A 21,704-nucleotide genomic window follows, 5' to 3' on the forward strand; every position below is an offset into this window, starting at 1 on the left:
GAATTGACTTGCTGCTGTTACCACACATGGCCCAAAGGAAGGACCACAAACGTGCTCCGGGACAGGGACAGGCAGAACAAATGAAGGCAACATCTAAACAAAAGGCGAACGCAGCATCATGGGCCTTAAAAACAGGACTTGCACTGAATTGTGTTCAGAGCCATTTAATTGGCAGTCTTTTAATAATTTTAATGAAGATAAGTGAAACAAAGCCCTTTATATAAACAGTTTATTTACTCTAAACAGCAACACAGACAGAATGCCATATAAACACAAAGAAAGTGATGCAGATTAAGGATGCTGGCTAACTTTGGATCTCAGAGGCTCTTAAGCAATAACAACCTAGTTTCTGAAAGATAGAAAAAACAAATTCAGGGAGGGAAGGGGGTGGAGGGCATGATTTTTTTTTTAATACAGCCAGCTAGAGGCTAAATATAGTTCTAACATTTTAAAGCATGCCTGCATCAGATAGCAAAGTAACTAGAGATACTAGTGAATTTATAGAAGTATAAAAGTTTATAATTTTACAGCAGTTGAAATACTGACATCAATATTAAAATAAAAGCAAGTTTTACATAACAATCAAAAATACAAAAGACTGAAGGAAGAGACCCTGTATGAAAAAACTGGGGGCAATTCAGCAAATTTAGAACTGTATACAACTGGCGAATATGGAAAATGGCACACATACAACCCCCTCCCCTTATGTTGATATTAATTGTACATAGCAACATTACATTTTGCAAAAGTTTTGTAAACAAGTTCTTGCCAAACCAATCCCTTCCTTTTTAAGATGCTGCATGACAAATGCTTATGATGGTGCAAACTTCTTGGCTTGTGCTCGAACCCTCTTTTCATATTCCACTCTGTTTTGGCTGAAAAGAGAAAGGGTAATTATAGCTGGCTAAATCAGAGGCTGTATTCCAGAGTTAGTTTCATACTGAAGAGAAGTCATTGCTGAAGGCAAACCCTTTTGATAGCAATTCACTAAACACTACAATAAATTAAAGATTTTTCTGGACAAGTATGGTACTGTTCAACTAGTTACTTCCCAAACATCACCTGTTGTTAAACAATTGCACTGACTTTGTACTGTACTAGTCTCTTTGAGCAGGTTTGCACCTGCTCTTCCCAAGACCAACTGTACATCATGTGCAAACATTCTGTCATTCATATAAAGTTTTCTACTCCCCACTCACATGAAAACCTGAGGTCATTAGTAACAAATTCCAGTATCCTAACAGTACAAAGTGAGGAGAGCATTTCACTAACAGCTGGTGGACTTCATACTGTTTTAAATTATTATATTTGCTGCCTTGGAGAGAAAATTATTCCATTCCTAAGAAACTGGAAAATTATAATGGTGTGGTAATTTCAGCGTTTATCTCTACAGACCCTGACTCACAGATTAAGGTTTATCCTAATCTTCATTTGGCAAAAAAAAGCTAACATAGCTAAGTGTAGCATACTTGCTACAGATTGATTAAACAAGTATTACTTGAGGGAACTACATCCAGTCACTAAGCCTCAGGCTTAAGATGTAAAAGGGCAAGTTCTTTGTTTTCTGTTCTTGTGCCAACAATGGATAGTAGTACCATTGTAAAGCATCCATTTACTTTCAGTTGTCCATTTTGTATTTAGCTGTCAAAAGTGTGAATTGAGCTAAGCAAAAATTTGTAACCATTACTCTTTTGCCAGAGACAGTTTAGAGCGACTAGATTTTGCAGACAGCTTTGCAGTAAATTTAACTTGCTTTCAGCTATGAAGGCTTGCTGCAGTGAAAGAAAAAAGAAAGGCAGAAAATTATATCCTCAGAACCTGACAGATTGAAGGGGAAGAAGAAATTAAACCAATTTTGGTCACGTGTAATGAAAAACTGCTAGCAAAGAGACTGTCTATCTTCTTGTGAATAGATTTACAAAGTTTATTTAACATTTTTTTCTCTAAGTTGTATTGCACTGCCACATGAGAACATAGCCTAGCTGTTAAGTCTGGCACACACAAAATCCACACAGAAGAATGCCTTCCACGGGAGACCCTGAATGCCTACAGCAAACAGGAGGAAGCAGATTAGCACATTAGGAGTGCTAAAGTTACTGAACGACAGTACTGAAGGTATCTTGAGAATAAGTATTCCTATTTTGAATGTTTAATCTTGAAAGTTTAACAGCTTGACCAAAAGGCATCTATGTAAACAGTAGTGCATCTTCTGCAGTATTTATCAATTGTGCCAACCTTACAGATGCATGCACAATCTCGCTCAGTTTAACTTCTAAGTAGCAAGAGAGAGACACTCTCAGACTGCAGAATAATAGTAATCCATCTGAAATACTCTGCATGTCCAAGAGACATGAAAAGGCTAAATGGGAGACTATACATACTTGAAGTAACAAAAAACATGTAGTATTTTAAGCTCAACAGATATTTTTTCCCCCTGGAAGCACTTTAAAGAGAAACAAGATTAGCCAAGACTGGTTTTGTACATACATGCATGTGGGAGGTGATTAAAAAAATTAAAACACAGACTATCTATACATAGTAGACATACAGAATTGTATTATTGAGGCCTTCATCATTCCTGGCTCCTACAACTGTGGTCACTTAACTGTCTTCCATATGCACTAAACTCCATCAAGTCTTCAGTAAGTATTTAAAGAAATAACACTGAGTGAAGCCATAAATTAAATGCAAAACACACTACCCATCCCTATGTTTCCTTTTCACTAGGACCCCATAAAAAGCCACATTTAACAAAGCTTGCATGTGCAGTCACATAAAATGTTATTTTTCAAACTTGGCACTCTCCTGGAGGCCTCTTCTCTCCAGAACTGTAATTCCACAATTCCATCTTGGTTCTTTTATCAGTAGCTGCCAGTGCCAAAAGCATTTGTTTAAAATGTTTTGCTCCCCTAAAGATTATAGAACAGATATCCATTTTTAATAGTGGGAAAACTATTAAGTCGAAAAATAAATATTAAAATAAAAATAAAAAACCCAGTAACTCAGAAAGTCTAAAAGTCTCTTTAGCCCACAAATTATCCCCTTTTCTAATCAATGCAAACTTCATTCTGCTAAAGCTATAGGCATTCTGTACTTTTCAACCTATTCTTTTGGAAGATGTAGTTTTCCAAAAATGCCGTATTTCTTATAGTGACCACAGCTCGCCTTTATCCTTCAGGCACAAATTCTTACAGGTACACACTACTGGGCAGAAGTAAGTTACTCCTTCCTGTACTGACAAATTTGACTTATCACCTAATTCAGTCTCTTCTACTGGTCTCATGACATCCTGATGCCTCATTCAGCCTTTAAGGGTAAGGACTCTGTGTTGGGCTAGAACCATGATGAAAATCATGATATAAGGAGTCTCCACACTTTATTGCTGTTGCTTTGCCATTAAAAGCTCCACTAGCCTAACAGCCATGAAGTTACCATTTTGTTCAAGTTTAGCACAATCTAGGCATCCCCATAGAATACAGTCATGAAGGTAAGAAAACTCCCCTGGTCATTTGTAAAAACATTTGCATGTTATATACAGACAACTGTAGGCAATACGACAGCTTTCAAGCTCATATGCAAAGACACTTACCAGTAAATTGTGTAAGCCTCTGCTTGAGCTGGGTCTTGAATATTTGGTTCATTTAGAAGTTCTTGTATTCCTAACAAGATCTATTGAAAAAGGAATAGAAGTAACAGGCATGTATTATGGGTATTACTAAGAGATTCAGTGAAAAACCCTTAGAAACCAATTTTAGGAACACACAGTGAACATCTTCGCATCAGATAAGCAAGCAAAGCAAAAGCATTAAAGATCTGAGTACAAGTAACGACCTGTTTAATTGTGATTGCTGGCCGCCAGTCCTTATCCTCCTCTAAGATGGAGAGACACACGGTGCCTGAAGGATACACGTTTGGGTGGAATAACGGTGGCTCAAATTTACCTGATAAAGAAGAGGAAATTACTTGCATACTGTGCTAAGAGGAAGATCAGAGAGTTAGGTCAGACCAGTAAGGGAACACAAAACACAAAAATCCCCAAACCAACACTGGCAGAAGACCACCAATCCCCAAGTAAAACCCCACAGATTTCTGGAGCTATTAATACCAGTTCTCTTCTTGGCTCAGCCTGCACCTAAAACTCCATCATATCTGTGATCTGTGACATCAATCCAGGCAATCTAACATTGTCTTTTTGACTGGTAATTTTTTGATTTAGGAATAGAAACTGATGAAGTAATTAACTGTAGCTTTGTGATAAAACCTTTTAAAAACAATTCTGTCTTTTCAGTCTCACATGTTACTGTGTAAAGGAAAGGTACTACCTTCACTCATCTCTTCTCTCCTCACTTTAAAATAATGAAAGTTTCATACAAGGAAAACTTAAAAGTTCCTAGCATCTTTTTCAGTTTCATATCTCCCTATGTATAATCGAGATGCACTGAACAAGAGGAACCAAGTTTAAATTACAAGACTAACTGAAGGCTTGAGCAGCTTTCCTTCTGCCACTCAATCTATATTCTGGCATATTACAGGACTTAAAAGCAACAGCTAGCATCTTGAGTAAAGTAATGAGCACTCCTTTTGAAATACATGAAATATTTACATCTCAGTGCATTTTTCTAATCCATCTGACATCACAAATATTTACAAGACATAACAGTCTTGCTGCCCCTAAGAAGTTCTGTGGTACTTCAGAAGCTGCACTGGTAGGGAGTCTTATCACATATACATCTTATTTTAAGGCATGACAATTCCTTTAATACTGTCAGGATGTGAAAACTGGTATTTTTCAAAAAAATAATGTGAAATGTTTTCAGTTAAAAGAGATGTTTCCCCCTGTGTTACACGTATTTAGGTGGTATCAAACAAAAGGAGTAGCCAGGAGCTGATAGAGCTGAAATATACTAATGAGCAATTTGTAAAAGATTTGCCAAAGAGTGATTTGTAATCACTGTCATTGATTTGAGATGATAGCCAATTCAAGAACCAAGAAACAGTGCAAGGCAATAGATGTTTTCACATTTCTATAAGAGGTAAATTTGAGATGGTATAAGGAAAATTCAGTTCAAAAACTTAATAAGAAAACTAGGTATCTGAAGATCACATAAGTTACACATAAAAGCAGAAAAAGAACAGATTAGTATTCTACAGAGCAAGTTGATTAAAAGGTTCAAGTTGTAGAATCCTTTTTTCCAAGTTCCTATCTTCTGAGTTCTCAGCTTAGAAGATCAACTTAACAGTAAGAACACAGGGATTTTGTCTAAGCATGTCTACATATTAGTCTCCAAGGAGTATTGATAATGTAGTGAGCATTTCAAGCGATGCTTTTGTCAGACTTTGATGGAACCTACACAACAATCTCACTCCCCTCCCAATTTTGATGTGTTGAGCACTTAGCTGATTTCATCACAACTTTCTGAATGCAAAGTAGATGGGGAAAATAGAAAAAGCAATGTGTCTTAAAAAAATAAAAAAGCAAACAAGACTGCAAGAAAGTAATAACCATTTTAAAGAACCTCATGGATTAATTCAAAACAGTTCTAATAAACCTGTCGTTTTCTGTAATTTTACTTACATTTTGGGGGTGAAGAAGGGTAGTCATCCTTGAAAAGCATCCGTAGTTTAAATAAGCCTCCTTCCCATGGTGTCTATAAAAAGTTAATGCAGAGTTTCAGTTACAGCCAGGAGAAGTCAAAATTGTGGAAAAAAAGAACACAATTTCTCAGGCAAAGCACAAGACATTCCTCTGCTACACAGCAGAAAATAGCTGTCCTGCACTGTAGCATACTGTCTAGACCACGGTAAGCTATCCTACCTATGTAAGAAGCTGAAGGGAAAGAGGGGTTTTCTTTCTTCATTACAGCTAGTAAGTGATGCTGAGTCATCAATACAGTCATGATCACCACCAGTAATTCCATATAAAAGTAAAATTTTCACACTACTTAAGAAGAGAATACTTCTGAAGTTTTACATGATACACATACAGTGAGGAAATGGCTGATGTACCCCCACTTAAGTTTGAGAAGATAGAATATGGATACACCCCTTAAGCACGTGAATGTAAATGGCTTCTCTTGTGCCTTATGAATGTGGCTAATAAAATCACAAATGAACAGAAAATGTGGATAGGACTGTAGCACTGCTACAGTTAATGAGATTCACTAGTCTAAACTAACCCTGTCTGCGTTTGGTACAATGTAACCTCACAGATTCCATCTTTTTGTACAACAAGAAATTTTAAGAGGCTCTTTATCCCTACCCAAAATGGGAAAGAGCACTCATAGGAGCAGTTCCCATGACATAGAGCAAATCAAATAAGACAGCACAACTCAAAGGGTCATATAAACAAGAAAAAAGCCCATCTTCTGATAAACTGAGATCAGCTAAGAAGTGTAGAAATACAGAGAAGATTCTCATAGCTGTAAAATGTACTTCTCTGCCACTTCTCTGTAACTCGCCCTTGCTATGGAAAAACTGCAGTGAAAGTAAATGTTGGGTTGATTTTTTAAAACAACTGGAGTAAAGATGGTCTCACATCTTAAGAGCAAAACTGATCAAATCTTATCCTCACAGACAGACAGATACATTTGAAGACTACCTTAGAAGGAAATTCCTCATTATTTCCTGTATGAAGAAGGAAATTCTTAATGATTTCCTATAAGAATTATGTGATTTTTAGCTGAATGAAAGCCAAAATATTGCACCCAAAAACCTACATGAAAAGAGAAAAATCACTCCCTTGTCATGGGCATTCATTATGCAAAGTCTCAAGCTAGAAAAGGAAGAAAAACATGCTAATAATAAATAAGATGACACATTTCCAGAAGTAAATATGTTTGATTATATTTGCTATAGTGTATTTAAACAACTCATTCTAAATTGCTGTAATCAGTTGTCAACATCTAGAAAAATCTATTCTCCATACCTTCTTTGAGGAGTTCTCATTCAGAAAATACGAGCTTTTTGGTAGAATAAGCTACCTATATTTTGTTTGTTTTAAGTCACAGAGGATGACAAATAGCTTTTAGTAATTTACACAGAAGACTAGAACAGTTGGTGAAGTTTTTATCACGTTTCTGATAGAGCAACATACCTTATGGGTGGAAGATAGCAGACACTCAGTAGCCTTACTAAGGCTATCAGTATGACAGCAGTACCATCAAGACCATATTGCATTACGGGACTAGTGGCAGATGGTTTTTTGAGGCAAATTTTAGGTAGCTGGGAAGTGATTTGCTGTCAAATGAGTGAACGGAGCATCCCACCCAGGATTAACACCACTTCAGTATTTCATCTGGCTGACAAGAAAGCATTTTGGACGTTTCAACTACTCATCCATCTCAGGGAAAGCAGCTGCAGTGTAGGACGCCTCCAAACACAAAAGCAACAGAGAGCAAGCGCCTGGACTAGTAGAGATGAGCAAGTCATGCTGCTTCTTGTTAAATATAATTTTTTTAATTAGCAGGAATCACATCAGCATAACTGATCTTTTCTGGGTGTGCCATATTTTCTAGTACACATGAAGCTGGCTTTAAGGCCTTGTTTGCTTCACTCTGTGGTTTACAGAACTTCAAAGCAATACCACGAAGATTTTGTATGGCATAAAAATCATACTTAAGTATTTAAAGGTGACATCTCAATAAGGTACATAAACTATTATGGGGGACAATCTTATTTTTGCAGAACACAAGGGGAAGAGCTTTTCCTTGCACTGCGTTAGATTATTTATCGGTGCTTCTTTAAGAATGAACTAATGCTGTGCGCAGACAACTACCAAAACTAAGTTGGAACTGTAAGTGCAATGCTGGTCAGCATCACAGGCCTTGCAGGTTTGCCTACACACAGAGTCTTCTCAGAATCTAAGAAACGAGATCATAAATGTATTTAAGCAAGTTGGCAAAAGGCAGTAGAAAAGGCAAGGCAAAAAGTCCCACACCGAAGACCTGAAAGAAAGAATTAAAACCCTCAAGTAATTAATAGCAATATTTCAGAAGAAGCAGAAGACAACCTCCAGTTTGTTCAGTACAAGACTCTTAAAGACTCTTCTGAAAACTTGTATTCTTAAGGTGCTAAGTGCCAACAGTTGAACAGGCTTATGGTGTACTTCGTCCAATATTCCTAGTCCACTGCACTTTTAATTCGAAAGAAGCAGCAGGACACAAACTTTTTTATTAAACTACACGTAAGTTAAATTCTCAATTGTCAGCATAATGCATAAGCAACTTAGGTTACTTTTCACCATAAATGAGAAGTCAGGAGACTAGTAAGTCTTACCCCTTTCTTTCCTGGAATAGCACACTCCCAGTTCATTAGATTCATTGTGCCATCTGGATTTTTTGTAGGTACTGCTACAAATCCCTGAATTAAGGCAAAAAGACACAGGGTGAGGATTTTACAAGACATACTTAAAATACTTCATGATATGTTTTATCTTTAAACAAAATTACTTCTTTTTGCACTACATAGTTTTAAACAGCTTTTTTTTTTTTTTTTTTTCAATTAAACAAATTGATTTTAGTTTTTTTTAAAAGCCTTTCGAGGTAATGAAAAAATCATCACCAGAACACTGAAACAACTGCAGAGTCAAGTATTTGGTGGTTTGCATACTTACAAATGGATGATCTTTTCTCCAGGCTTTTCTCTCCTGTGCAAGTCTGCTAAGAGCTATGCCAGACATATTCAGAGTCCTTCTAAAACAAAAGTAATTACTCTTAGTACATACTTCTAGTTATAGCATAAACAATGCATTATGTGTTTATAAGCCCTGCTCACTCAAGAATTATTTTGACCTCTCATTTTCACTTCATTAACCTAGAAGCATGTTTCTGCACAGCCTGCAGAATTTATCATCATGAATAACATCAAGTTTCTCCATGCCATCTAGCTCTTAGTTCTTGGACTCGACCTACAAAATTCCATTCTTACCTTATTGCTTCATATTTGAACCTCATCTTAGAAGCAACTTTGACAGTAGCTTGACAACAGAAACACCAATGAAAAAGTGCTCAGACTTCCTATTCGTGCCACTGACACACACTCTATTTATCTCCTTCCTACACCATGTCAGGTATGGCAAATTTCTTCTGAAGGCAAACACCTGCATTACTCCCATTTCTGGCAAATGGGAATAAGAAATATTACTTTTTGGGTAAATCAATGTTGAAAGACTGTAATCCACACGAAAACAATAGGGACATGGAATTTAACAAAGTCATCTCAATTTTGAAGTGATGCCACTATAAAACTTGTAGACAACAGCAGGAACAGGCAGCAACACAGAACTCAGCTAGGGAAGAGCGAGCAGCTCATTCCAAAAGACAGATTTTCATTTCCAGTATAAACTGATTAATATTTCTGCACCTCCACTGCCTTAGCAACAGCCAAGCATGGTGACTACGACTACACAAAAAATATGCAGAGCACAAGTCATTCCCTACTGCATGACACAGAACAACAGTTCTAACATGTGCATGAGTGGTGCTCTCAAATTCAGGGGAGGATTCTCCATTCACCCAGAACAGTACTCAAACCGAGAGTTTATTTTTCATTGTCAAACTGTATCTAAACTCAGGGTTTCACCAGCCCCATGGTCAAATTCCAATGAAGGTTTTTAATCCTCATCATACCTGCACTTCTACACATTTTAAGTAAGAGCTGATAATTGGCAGTGGGAGAAGTCAGGCCAATTTGTTCTCAACTCCGCATGTACCTAACAAACCTTTTTGACAGCAGAATGCTTCCACTTAACAAGCTCACAGAATGAATGAAAACAATGTTACCACACTACTCAAACAAACACACACTGGTTAAGAATTAGGCAAAATTTCACAACCACTCAATATGTTGATTACTTAAAAGAAGTACTGCAGTCTACTACTATTATAAGCATATGAATTGAAGATCTTTAAAAACACCAGATTAAGCAATTTATGCAGTTCCTAGGACAACATGTATTTTAAATCCGTTCTTCAACCTTTTAAGCCAATTTTGCCTGGATGGCCGTATTCCCTAATTCACCTTCAAAGCAGCAACTAAATTAATGTCACATAAAGCTTTTTAAAAGGGACAATTCATACTCAGTGAACATGCACACACAGAGAAATATTCCCATATTCAGTCCAATTTTCCTCTAGTATTTCCAACACATGGACCTGTATCTTAATTACAGCAGAAGACTTGCAGGACTAAGTGAATGTGTACACAGGACTTCAGATTTTAGTCTGTTCACTATCAGGAGATGCAGAGTCATTGAAAAAATACCGGTGGAACCGCAAAAGGGGAAAAAAACCAACAACAAACGAAAAACCTCTCCCTTAGCCAAATTATACAGCAAGTTTTAATACGTTGTGAGCCCATGTCCTTGCAAAAGATGTAAATGAACTGAGTATACAGCAGAATTTCAGTTGTGCTTTTGGTACCTGGTACTCCACTGCATTAATATTAATCTTCCCATCCTAGGCTGAGAAAACCATACGTGCTTATGAACCATCCGAACACTGTTACACAGTTCACTAAATTAAGTTACCTTTTCTGCCAAAAGACACATTACAGGGTGCTTTCAAATACATTTATTCCATTTCCTGTTGCTAACAGCCAATTAGTTACAACATGCACCTCAAGGAAAATGCCAGTTTCTCACTGGGGAGCTAGTGTATCTTCTGCAGAACATCACTAATCCAGTAACTTTTAACGTAATTGAAAAAATGCTGAGTTTTCAGGCCATTCATCCAACTTGCTTTTGTTACACACTATACTGTACCCTAGTACAGATTTTTCTAATTCTCTACAAATAGCTTTTCAAATCTTGAGGCATTTGACTTAGTTAAGCACTGAAAAGTTTCAGTGCAAATGAGGGACAACAGGCTTCACATATATGGTTTCCACAAACTTCAGTTACATTGATGAGGACAAGTACCTAAAACCTCATCAGTCTACTAGAAAATAAAGATTAGACAAAGAAGACTGAAAGCCCACTTCAAAAACTAAGATCCCATTAGTTAAGCATCCCCTCAAAAGCATCTGCTAACAAACTGTCAATATATACTCTCTATATCTCAATCTATTCATGTACTACATGACCAGAAAAAATTTTGCACCAGAGAAGTCTATTCAATCCTATTTTGCACATGCCACAAAAGTCGAAAAGACCAGTCTTCACGTTTTGAGTTTAATCTCCCAAACTTACCCCTACCATTAAGAGGTAGTAATAGCCCTTTTACTGCCATCAACTCAGAAAGTTAATAGAAACTTCCAATTTTACTCAGTAGCTTGCCTCTGCTGCTTTTACTGCCTGCTTTAGAAAAAGAACAAAATAAAACCATCACGCTCATCAGAGATGCAAATTCTTGTGTCCCATTACAGAATATCTTACCCATTTACACCCTCCAATGGGGTAGAACAACCTACTTTCAAATACAAAATGCACGTCTTGCAAAGAATCGTTCCCGTGCCACTCTCTAAATACATCAACAATATGCGCTTCGAGGTTCAAGAACTTTCAGTACGACTTATTGATCCTAAGCAGCAAGGAAAAAAACACCCAAAACGTTAAGATTGCTAGCCTCACATTTTTACTTTACAGGTGAAATACTGGTATAGGAAGAAATTATTATCGAAGTATTTTGCCCCGAACTATATAAACTTTACTTTTCAGAAAGGTGGAGAAAGCCACGGTCTGAGCTTTAATCAAAGCACACTAACTCTGGACTAGGATAGAAAGTCTCCTCTGTTTGTGGCAAGAGAAAGGTAGAAGAAGCCGAGCGGCGACCGGAGTCGCACGTTAAAGAGAAGATGCCGCGCCGCGATGGACTCGGTGCTCGGCGGCCAAGTAGCCGGACAGGGCCGAGCACCGCCCGCCCCCGCGGAGGGCCGCGGGTCCCGCCGGCCCCGCGAGGGGCCGGGGCAGCGCCCAAGGCCTGAGCGCGGCACGCCGGGTCCGCCCGCCGTTCCCGGGCAGACACCCGGCGGGGCGGGACCGGCTCGCGCAGGCCCAGCGGTTCCACGCCCTGCTCGGAGACCTCCGCCCGCCACCACCGAGGCCTGCGGGGCGCTCAGAGCCTCAGGCGGGCAGCGCTGCGCCGGCCGGCTCAGCCAGAAGGCAAGAACCGCCGGGCCCGCACGCACATGGCCGCCGGGCCCGTCCCGTCGCAGGCGAGGGGTGCCAGCCCGGCCCAGCCCCGCTCCCCGACCCCGGGGCCACCCCGGCCCCACTCCCGGCCGGGCCTCACCGAGAGCCGCCGCCGCCGCGCGTGTCCCGGATCGAGGCCGCGCGAGTGACCCGGATGTTCCCGCTCCCGCTGCTTTGTTTCCACTCCGGAGTTTCCCTCCCTCTCGCCTCGGTGCGGAGCGCGAAAGCGCTATTCTGTCCCTCGGCCCGATCCGTCTGTGATCCTATCGTCACGCTTTACGCATCCTCGTGACACAGGACCCAGAGGTGCCCCCAACAATGCCTGAGTATGAAGGACCAGAAAAAAAAAATCCACGCGGCGTTATCCCAAAGCCGATCACTTCCTCGTGCCTCTCGCTCCCACCAGCTCCGGCAGAAAGCTGAAGCAATTTTTACCTCTGGCGCTGTGGAAGCCGCCGCGACTTAGGAAAGCCTGGTCCGTCGGCGGGCGCGCACAGGTCTGGCGGGCCGCGCTGGAGCCGGGCCGGACCCCGCCCCTCGGGCCCGGCCGGGGCTGATTGGAGGAGGCGCCGCTGTGGGGAGGCGCTCCCGCGGCGGCGGCGGGCGGAGCCGCCTATCGCAGAGCGGGCCGGCCGCACGGAAGGCGGGCTGCAGTCTGCCTCCCGCCCGCGCTCATTTCACTGACCTTTGGGGACTCATGGCCTGGTTTTTGTTTCGCATTGCTTTGTTTAGTTTGGTTTGGTTTGGTTTCCTTTCCATGGGAGGGAGCAGGGGTGTTGTTAGGGTTTCTAAAAACTCATTTTTAGTGCCGAATGTGAATCACGTTCTATTCCCATCTCGAACTTCTTTTTCTCAATGAAACAGAAGAATTTTTAGTCCCGAAACCTGTGCCTAGCTGTGCATTGCGCTAGTCTGTGTCAGTGTTACTTAAACCATGTTCTGCGAAGTATTAAAGTTCAGAATGGTTTCTTCGTAACTCTGGAATTGACAATTTGGATCAATAATTGCCTAGATTCCAATCAGTCCTAATCAAAATATATGCTGAAGATCACTCTACCTAAGAAATCTTCCAGCAATAGCAGATGCCCACCGTAGAGCAGGATAAACATGTACTCCCCTGTGTAACTTTCCACACAATTCCATTTGCATTAGGAAAAGCAGTGGCAACTGTTAACACCTGACTTACAGGATCTCTCTCATGAAATTGTAGACTTTACAGTCTCAGGGAATGTCGCATACATACAGACCACGTATATTTGACTACCAGGCACGATTTCAGCACACTGAAAGATGAACAGCACTCTAAAAGGTGAATTCGCAGGATCCTTTTCATCTTTCTGAAGTGAAACTTCCCACTGAAAGGAAAACTAGTGCCAAATGAACCCTAAATATTGTAAAGAATACAAACAGGTTGCTAATGACTTAGTTGTTTATGTCCCCTTTATAACCTGGTTTCTAGTTCAAGGTAGACACTTGTTCCTTTTATGCTCTCACTTTTCCTAACTGGTGAAAGCACTTGAAGCAACAGATACGTAGAGTAGGAATTTGGGTTGAAACTCATGCTGGCTGACTCTTAAGTACCAATACTTTTAGTAGGGCAGTCTTATGAGACTATAGATGCACACTTAATTACTGTAATTGCTGTACTTGATTACTACAGCAATGATTGTTCTTAGCACTTATTTTAGTAAAATTCAAATGCAATTAAATGCAGCAAAGTAGTTTAGGAAAATAACACAATTTTACTGACACAGAATGTGCTTTGCACTTAAAACTGATTAGACTGTTAAGACGAAACTTACCTCATATGTAACTGAGAGATTTTAAGAATTTAAAAACCATGGTCTTAGCTTCTCAAATTCTTACTAGCAGTTTGGAAAATAAGAGCTGTCCAATGGTCTTCTCAATACTAATACTCACTTATGAATTTCTCTGTAGTTGTAGAGGACACAGCTGTCAAGCTTCCTGGATAATTTTAACCACCCGTACTTCGTACTTAAATAATTTACTTCCTTCAGCCATTTGTATCCTTGCTATACTAAACTTATTATATGTCTGCCTTATTAAAAAGCATCAATTTCCATTGGCTTAGTTATTCAAGCAAAGGAAGCACGTCTATTAAAAAGTAAAGTAGTGGATTCTAGAATCTTTGATGTTAGGCAGGGTGGTTTTTGAATTATGCAAAATAAAAGGTATGCAAAGTGATTAGCTGAAACTTTTTCATGTGATTATATATATCCATAAAAGAGACAACTGTTTCCTCCTGTAATGATCAGCAAGTTATAGCAGTTGCAAAGGAAAGTAATTTCCCAACTGATTTATATTTGAATAGATCTAATTTTTTTGTGACGAAGTCTTCGGGGCAGCAGTAAAGGATACATCTCCTTTAGAAAGGAGAAAGTGTTAATGCTTTGAATCACTGCACAAATATGCAACTACATTTTACATCTGAAGCACTAAACTAGGAATTATCACAGGATATGACACCATTAACATCAATTAGTGCATCTAGAAAAGACACCACACTTTAAAAGGGAAAAAACAGGTTTATTCCATGCAGTTTACAATACACTAGTGTTGTGAAAAGGAAGTTAAAAAGTACCCACACACATTTCATTTGTTTTGAAAGGGATGGTTAACTGTAACCATCTTCAAATTATTTGGGAAGCCCTAGCAGATTTCTTTTTTCAGGGAAATTTCCCTGAATTCAGTTTGTCTGTGCTATGAGTTTTGGTTAATGCAAATGCATTAAAACCAAATCAAAACTCAAATTTTGCTGCAGTAAGAACACTTTAGAGACAATGAGTTGGCACAAAATAAAGTGTTATTGCTAGTCCACTATCCAGAAAATAACATGCCGCAAGTATGGCCACTTGGGTATAAGCACAAACAGCTGATGCACAACTCATTCTAAGACCAGTGATTTGGAAGAAAATGTAAAAAAAGAGAACATTTGTGAATTGGGTAGGTGGTCCTAAAGAGTGCATAGGAAGTAGATTTTTCATAGCGAGGTTGAGGTAAGGACAAGGACAGAAGCAGGTGGAAAAAGCTGCCATTTGATACTTCTTCAGTTTGGTGATCTTGTTTCAGTTTCAGGTAGAGAGGCTGGCAACATTTCTTTTAAGAGTGCCTTGGCACTTGTTTCATTCTAGCAAGTACACATGAGCCAAGTTAACGTGAGTAAAGTTGTGCATAAGCTTGTGGAAAAATCTTCAAAAGTAGCAAGAATGTACATAATAATAAATACATTTACTCTTTACTCATTTCAGATAACTACACCTCAAAATCACAACAGGTCATAGGTCAAATTTAGGCTCAGCTTTCTAAGGCAAGGGGAGCACTGTCACAGAACCTCTTCCCCTTCCACTCACCCCCAAAGCAGCAAAACAACTTTGAAAAACTTTCTCTCATTATAGTACTTATTAAGACACAACGTCCTGAATAGCCTCTGATGCATCCACAAAGCTGTATTTGCAGCAGTATCTATTCACTGAACTTCTGAGACGTTTATGCCTAAGTTGATGTTGCTAAAGTAAAGGTCAACTAAGTTGCAAAGAAATGTTCTGTGACAAAGAAATACTCCGTGACAATTTCCTGGGGCAGAATCTTCCTCAAAGCTTCTCTATTTCCAGTACTGTTCTTGAAAGTTGTTAGATTTCAGCAAAGGTAGTAATAAAGTGGAGGGTACGTGTACTGCCTTCTCTGGTGTTCTCTTATCCAGTCTGGATACTGAAAATCCAAGCCATATAGGAACACTTACATCTGCAATTGGTTCAGCCATTTGTAAAAAATATTTTAGAGTCCATGAGTTGAAAGGAAAACAGACTAGTTGTTTTTCAAACATTGTATGTCTCTGGAACCTCAAATTAGCCCTGGAAAGCATTTTAGCCCTTAGCATTTCTGCTTTGAAAATGGAAAAAGCTCCTTCTGACAGCCACTTGGGCAAACTGGACAATAAGATCTATTTAGCCCTTTAAAGTCTTGCTTATTAAGAAGCCTTTAAAGACAGCTCCTGATTTTTGTGCAACAAAAGAAAACTTATATGATACTGAGTTCAGAGAACCTTCCACATTGTCTTTAAACTTAATATTCATACTATGTAAAGAATCAATAATTCCACACAAAACCCCATGTAAGATCTCAAGATTGTCCTTACAACTGGAAATAACTGCAGTCTAAACTACAAGAAGCAACAGGCAGCATTCCCAGGCTTAAGAATTTCAAAACTGTTGTGTCAGAAAATACAATTCTCCAATGACCACTCCAGTTTTAACCCTGCCGTCTTAGGATAACAGACACTGTTAAAGGCATAACAAAATTTCACCTCTTTTCAAGAGCCCCACAGTTCAGGGGCTGATTGAAAAAGTCAGTTTGAAAACTTGAAACTTTTGATGCAGTGAGAGAGAATAAAAATAGGAGAATGGCACGTTCTGATTTTATCACATCTTAAGTAAACAGAATCCCACAGTTCAGGCTTTCATTTGACTTCAATCGTCCTCAAAAAACCCAGGACAACTTCACTCTTCTCCCAGTACTTCCCAAGGAATACATTCCAGGATACCTGGGTAATTATAATCCAGATTCTATTTAATTCCACTGAATCAGATACTATTGCATTTTTGCACTCCAAGTTCATTTTTCTAATATTAATTTAAAAAAATTAACTAATGTGTGTTATTTTGCTGGTGGCAGCTCTCTACAGCTTAAACAGCGACTGACAACGCTCAACAACCTCAACAGACAATCACAGAATAATGCTCTGTTACGAGAAGCATTTTTCTGATAACACTATCACACTACTCAGCAGACTTGTTGCATGCCTGCAACCAAGTTATCTTTTGTTCAATCAGCCAGTTTTCATTTTTCTCCTGAAAAATAACCCAAAACCCACCTCTCTCAGGAAAAGAGGAGATTGATTCAATTTTTGAATCTGCAGGAAATAGTCCTGTTTCTAATAAATCATAACTGTGCACTCACATTGCTAGAAATGGAGCTACACAGGTATTGTCTAAAGAAAATCTGAAAACAAAAATGGGAGATGGATTCACCAAGATTCATTTTTTAAGAAATATCTTCTAATGCTACAATGCAAGGTGAAAGGAACTTTTATCATTAGAAGAAATCTGAGAATTCTGAAAAAAACATAGTACAATTTCCAGCTTTGATGAGTAAATTATTCTGATGATGGAAACTTTAGTAATAAACCAAAAAAACCTTCAGAATTCCATAAGTCTTTGACATACAATTAAATTACTGTGGGATAAAAAATGCTGCAATTAACCACAATCCATGGAAATGCCACAATAAATAGGACAAAATCTCAGGTAAACTTTGGGCTGGGAGCTGCTGAGTCAGAGTATACATTTGGACAGTTATTATGGACCATGTGACAGTCATGTCTTGGAGGCCTCAGAATTACTTGTTCATTGCAAAATTCTGATTTACTTGCTGCTTGAAGAAGTCAAAAGCATGTAATACAACAATGTCATCTCCAATAAAGGAAAATAGCCTCTGAGCAAACTTATGGCCAACAATATGCTGTTTCCTAACTCAAAGCAAGAAACTGCTATAGCAAATTTGAACTTCTGTTTTTAAACAAGTTTTGCAAGAAGTTTGTCATGTAAATGCCTCTAAGGAATTTCATCTCTCTCTCTTCCTGCTTTATTTCTTCTATGAGCTCTTCAAGCTCAGGATCTAAAGTTCTAACATGGATTACTGTTCTGATTTAAGAATAAAGTGTGTGATTTAAGTGATAATAGTGATTCTGATTTAAGAATAGAGTGCAAGAATTGTGTATGTCCAAAGTCCAAGGGGTTTGCAGTACAGCTTTGCAGTTCCAGCAAAATAGTGACAGTGAACTGATAGTTCCTTCCAGTGAACCCGCAGCTCTGCACAGTCACAGGCAATTCTCAGCTATGTACTCTCCAAAGGGCTGAGAAAGAACAAAGGACTCCAGTTTAAATTATACAGGTACATTACTTCATCCTGCAAGATCTTAACAGATAAAGCAATTTTTGCAAAGCCTGGTGATGCAGATTAGACCCTAATGCAATTACCTCGTTAAAGTCACTAACTTTATTTGAAAATGCAACTGTCAAACAAAAAGAAACAAAACTTATTTAGGGATAAATTCTTAATACCTTGAAGAAATTTGAAGAGAGCATTTTCATCTATCAGAAAGCCTAACATGATCACAAAAATTAAAGCAATAATGGCAATAGCGAGAACAGGAAACTAGGTACTTCAGATACCTCAAACAACAGTGTATTTAAAATAATTTACAAGGTATCTGCCTACTCAAGTTTCTCTATTCTCTCTATTCTCTCCTTCTTCAAATATTTGCGAGGTATTGGAAAGAAAGTGCAAAAAAGTATCAAACACTCATTTCCCTAAAATTAGCTACGACAGGGATACAATGTAAACTAAACTGCAGGTAATCTCATCATAAAAGCAGGTTTTAGAACCGAAAATATTCCAGTGGGAAAAAAACCCCGTACTTAAACAAAAACACTATTTTACATACTCTGAATTTGTTCAGTTTGCTCAGTTTGTTACACATGCTTTGCTGATGTCATTCAGGAAAATTTCACTTTATTTCATAGTTTGTCCTTTTCAGGTTTAATAAGAGAGGCAACACAAATGCTGATTCTGAAGGATCACTGTAAAACTGGTGTTTTAGGCATTAAAATTCACTTAGATCAATGTTGTGTAGAGCACGTCAAGAAAACAACAAGTAACACAGTTGGCTGCAATTTCATGAGGTGGGAAGCTCAGAGAATTTGGTGGAGTCATACTGCTTAAAAACATAGTGACTACTGCAGCAGAGGAAATGTTTTAATATGCAGTTAACACAGACAGTTATTATGCCTATTTTCAGATACACAAGATGATCTGTCACTAGGGGACATCTGTGTGCTCAATTTAAGCTGATAAAATATGGGTACCTAAAAAAGTATAAAAGTATAAACATTTCCCCCTACACAATTACAGTTTTAGTAAATTAATTCAGTTTTAATTTCTTAAAAAAAGACAAAAATTGTATGTGTTGTGGAGGGGCCAGCAGCTTCCCGTGCAGACCACATCCAAGTCGCAAAATGCATTACAAATCCTTTCAAGCATTAGGCACACGGTCAAAACATTTAGCCCATTGCTTAACCTGTTTAGTAGAAATGTTTCTTACAAATTGTTTTGCCAAACTTATATCAATGTCTAAGTCCTTTAAAAAAAATTTAAAAAAGTAGACCCTGGGTGTTTGAAAATCAGGCTTTTGTGTAAAGGATAACCTACAGTATATGCATAAATTCTGAAATCACCAAGAATGAAAACTGTAATGTCTTTAGAATTTAAAACCATCTTGTAGCTTTTTGAAACTCCCTTCCACTGGTTCCATGAGTCAATGAAGCCAAGTTTTATACTGTCCATTTCATTAAGTGTTCTGAAGATGTGCTAAAGATCTTGCTCAAAACATAGTGTATGTCTTGTGTATTAGCCTTTATCAAGGGCAAACTAACAAAGCTGCTCCACATTCTGTTCAAACACTGTTCTTAACTGCATAGTTGAAACTGTATAGAAAGAGAAAGGTTGATTATAGGTATCCTGAATATCCAAAGTAATCAGGTTTTTCAACTGGATGAGTTTATGTTCACACTAAGGTTGGTTTTAATTCGAGTCATAGAGATAGGGACCTAGGACTAGCCAGCTGTATTTCTGTAAAACCTTCAGCTCTTGAAAAATCTCTACCCTAATCCACACAGTTCAATGCTTAAAAGCATTTTATAAAAGCACAAACACACATATGAGTACAAACACCTCCAAAGAAACAGGATGTTCAGTTGGTCATTTTCAGTGAATTTTGATTCCACTTTCAAGCATGTGACCAGGACTGGAGCATAACTTTTACAGGAGACTGTTTTAACAGAGGGAACATCAAAAATAACTCAGAGGAAAGCCATTTTCTCTGAGTTTAGTCTTCCCGTAGCGTATTAAAAGAAGCTATACATCCAGTCTATATATACATCCTTCAGAGAAACCTTTTCTCTGTTATGTAACTTTTACGTGTGCTAGTTTCAGTTGATCTCCTAGGCTGTTATTACATAATAGATTATGTCACAGAGCCATAAGGAATGTGCAGTATAATACAGTCAACTGGGGCTGACACTGATTCTGAAACAACGTATGCCCAAATACTTGTGTTTCTGGGCTGTAACATTTATATGTGTGTGTGTGTGTGTGTGTGTTTGTGTGTGTGTAGCACCAATTACATTGTCCTTTTAAGGTTTACAATGACTAGTAGGAAAATGTCTCCAAACTGATCAACATCGGGTCATCCAGCACCAGGCATTAAGTGCTACATGTCTCCAAGGAAAATATGAGTGCATGGTCATTTCTTTTCAAATGACTAGTGTCAATCAGCCAGCAAGAGAGTACAACCATGCACTACAACCAAAACTTAACACACACTCCCACACCATCTATTCCCATTATGCAATCTTGCAATGCTTCCAGAAGTTGACACCAGCTTATAGGCAAATATGGTTGAACTCAGATCAACAGAAAATTGTCTAAATCAGATTTTTTCTTTTGCAGCCAAGCTTCTTCAGTGTGACAATTCACTCCATCTTCGAATAAAAGAAAAAAACTGTCACCGTTCAATACTGTCTTCACATCCTGGAACCTCGTTCTTGCAAAATCTGAAATAAACCAATAAAAAGTCTATAAATGAAAATTAGCTCACTGTCATTCCTGAAGCATGGAGATCAAAGAGCAACATAATGACTATTTTACATAACTGGTAAAGTGTCAGGGACCTGGTTCAAGACATTCCTGAGGTCTGTGCTTTAAAGCTGAAAAAAGACAGATTGATATGTCTACCATCAAATACCATTAAAACAGGTGTAAAACACTGCTAGGAATTGAGTATTACTAATATGAATAATTAATACATTAATAAGACTTAAGAGTTGGCAATTGTAAAAATTAAGCCATTGCACGTCAACCTAGTTCAGAAGATCCTGAGGTCCTATGTGGTAAATTAACCTGGGTACTTTACTAGAAATGGAATTTAATCTTCATTTTTCCTGTTCCAGTAAAATGTCCAAACTTTCTAAAGTTTCAGATGCAAATTGTGTTCCATAAATTAGTACTGAAAACATGACCTAGCAAGCAAAATGTGCAGAAATGATGCAGTGATGATGCAAGAAGTTTTTAGAGACCAAGTACAGCCTGGCAAGATTTAAATGAACAACCCACTCTACTTCCAGTTTGACTATTTTTTCTCCTCTTCCATTTCAGTTTATTTTGGGTCCTCCAGAGAGGAAAGGATCCAAGTCTTAGGAGTGTCTGTTCAAGCAACAATATTGTAATGTTGCTGCTCTAAAAACAGAATCACAACCAGAGATAATGAGGTAAACCATTGAGCTTCGTAGTACTCTAGAACTGTGTCAGCAGGCTGCAGAACCAATCATGACAAAAGGCAAACAAAGCATTAAGCAAAGCTTCCAACACTGAGATCAAGTACTTAAGAATGTCAATATGTAAGTAAAAGTCTTACGATACTTCATTTTCTTTTGTTTCTTGA

At 38.5% G+C, this 21,704-nt stretch overlaps 2 protein-coding genes across 9 annotated transcripts in view; both read right to left on the bottom strand.

The window, feature by feature from the left end:
• Positions 1-212: 212 nt before the first annotated feature.
• On the bottom strand, positions 213-12,661 carry UBE2I (ubiquitin conjugating enzyme E2 I). Of its 5 annotated transcripts, none has more exons than XM_056503738.1 (7): positions 12,563-12,661; positions 8,612-8,690; positions 8,275-8,358; positions 5,576-5,648; positions 3,832-3,941; positions 3,590-3,669; positions 213-875 (listed from the first exon to the last, which is right to left on the bottom strand). In XM_056503738.1, exons 2-7 carry the CDS (start codon positions 8,675-8,677, stop codon positions 812-814), a joined length of 477 nt encoding a protein of 158 aa, XP_056359713.1. In that variant the 5' UTR covers positions 8,678-8,690; positions 12,563-12,661; the 3' UTR covers positions 213-811. The 5 variants fall into 5 exon arrangements, with proteins under 5 accessions (XP_056359713.1, XP_056359711.1, XP_056359710.1 ...); XM_056503736.1 differs by having other exon boundaries at positions 8,612-8,687; positions 12,563-12,660; XM_056503735.1 differs by lacking the exon at positions 12,563-12,661 and adding an exon at positions 12,228-12,448 and having other exon boundaries at positions 8,612-8,687.
• Positions 12,662-14,653: 1,992 nt separating this feature from the next.
• The window catches only part of LOC130259069 (BTB/POZ domain-containing protein KCTD5), a 32,023-nt gene continuing 24,972 nt past the window's right edge, over positions 14,654-21,704 (bottom strand). For all 4 annotated transcript variants that reach the window (XM_056502992.1, XM_056502991.1, XM_056502988.1 and 1 more), the window contains one exon: positions 14,654-20,817. In XM_056502992.1, the coding sequence (XP_056358967.1) occupies positions 20,788-20,817 (30 nt within the window). In that variant the 3' untranslated portion in view covers positions 14,654-20,787. The remainder of the gene's footprint in view (positions 20,818-21,704) is intronic.

The sequence above is a fragment of the Oenanthe melanoleuca genome, chromosome 14, assembly GCF_029582105.1.
Source record: "Oenanthe melanoleuca isolate GR-GAL-2019-014 chromosome 14, OMel1.0, whole genome shotgun sequence".
In the NCBI taxonomy this organism is placed as follows: Eukaryota; Metazoa; Chordata; class Aves; order Passeriformes; family Muscicapidae; genus Oenanthe; species Oenanthe melanoleuca.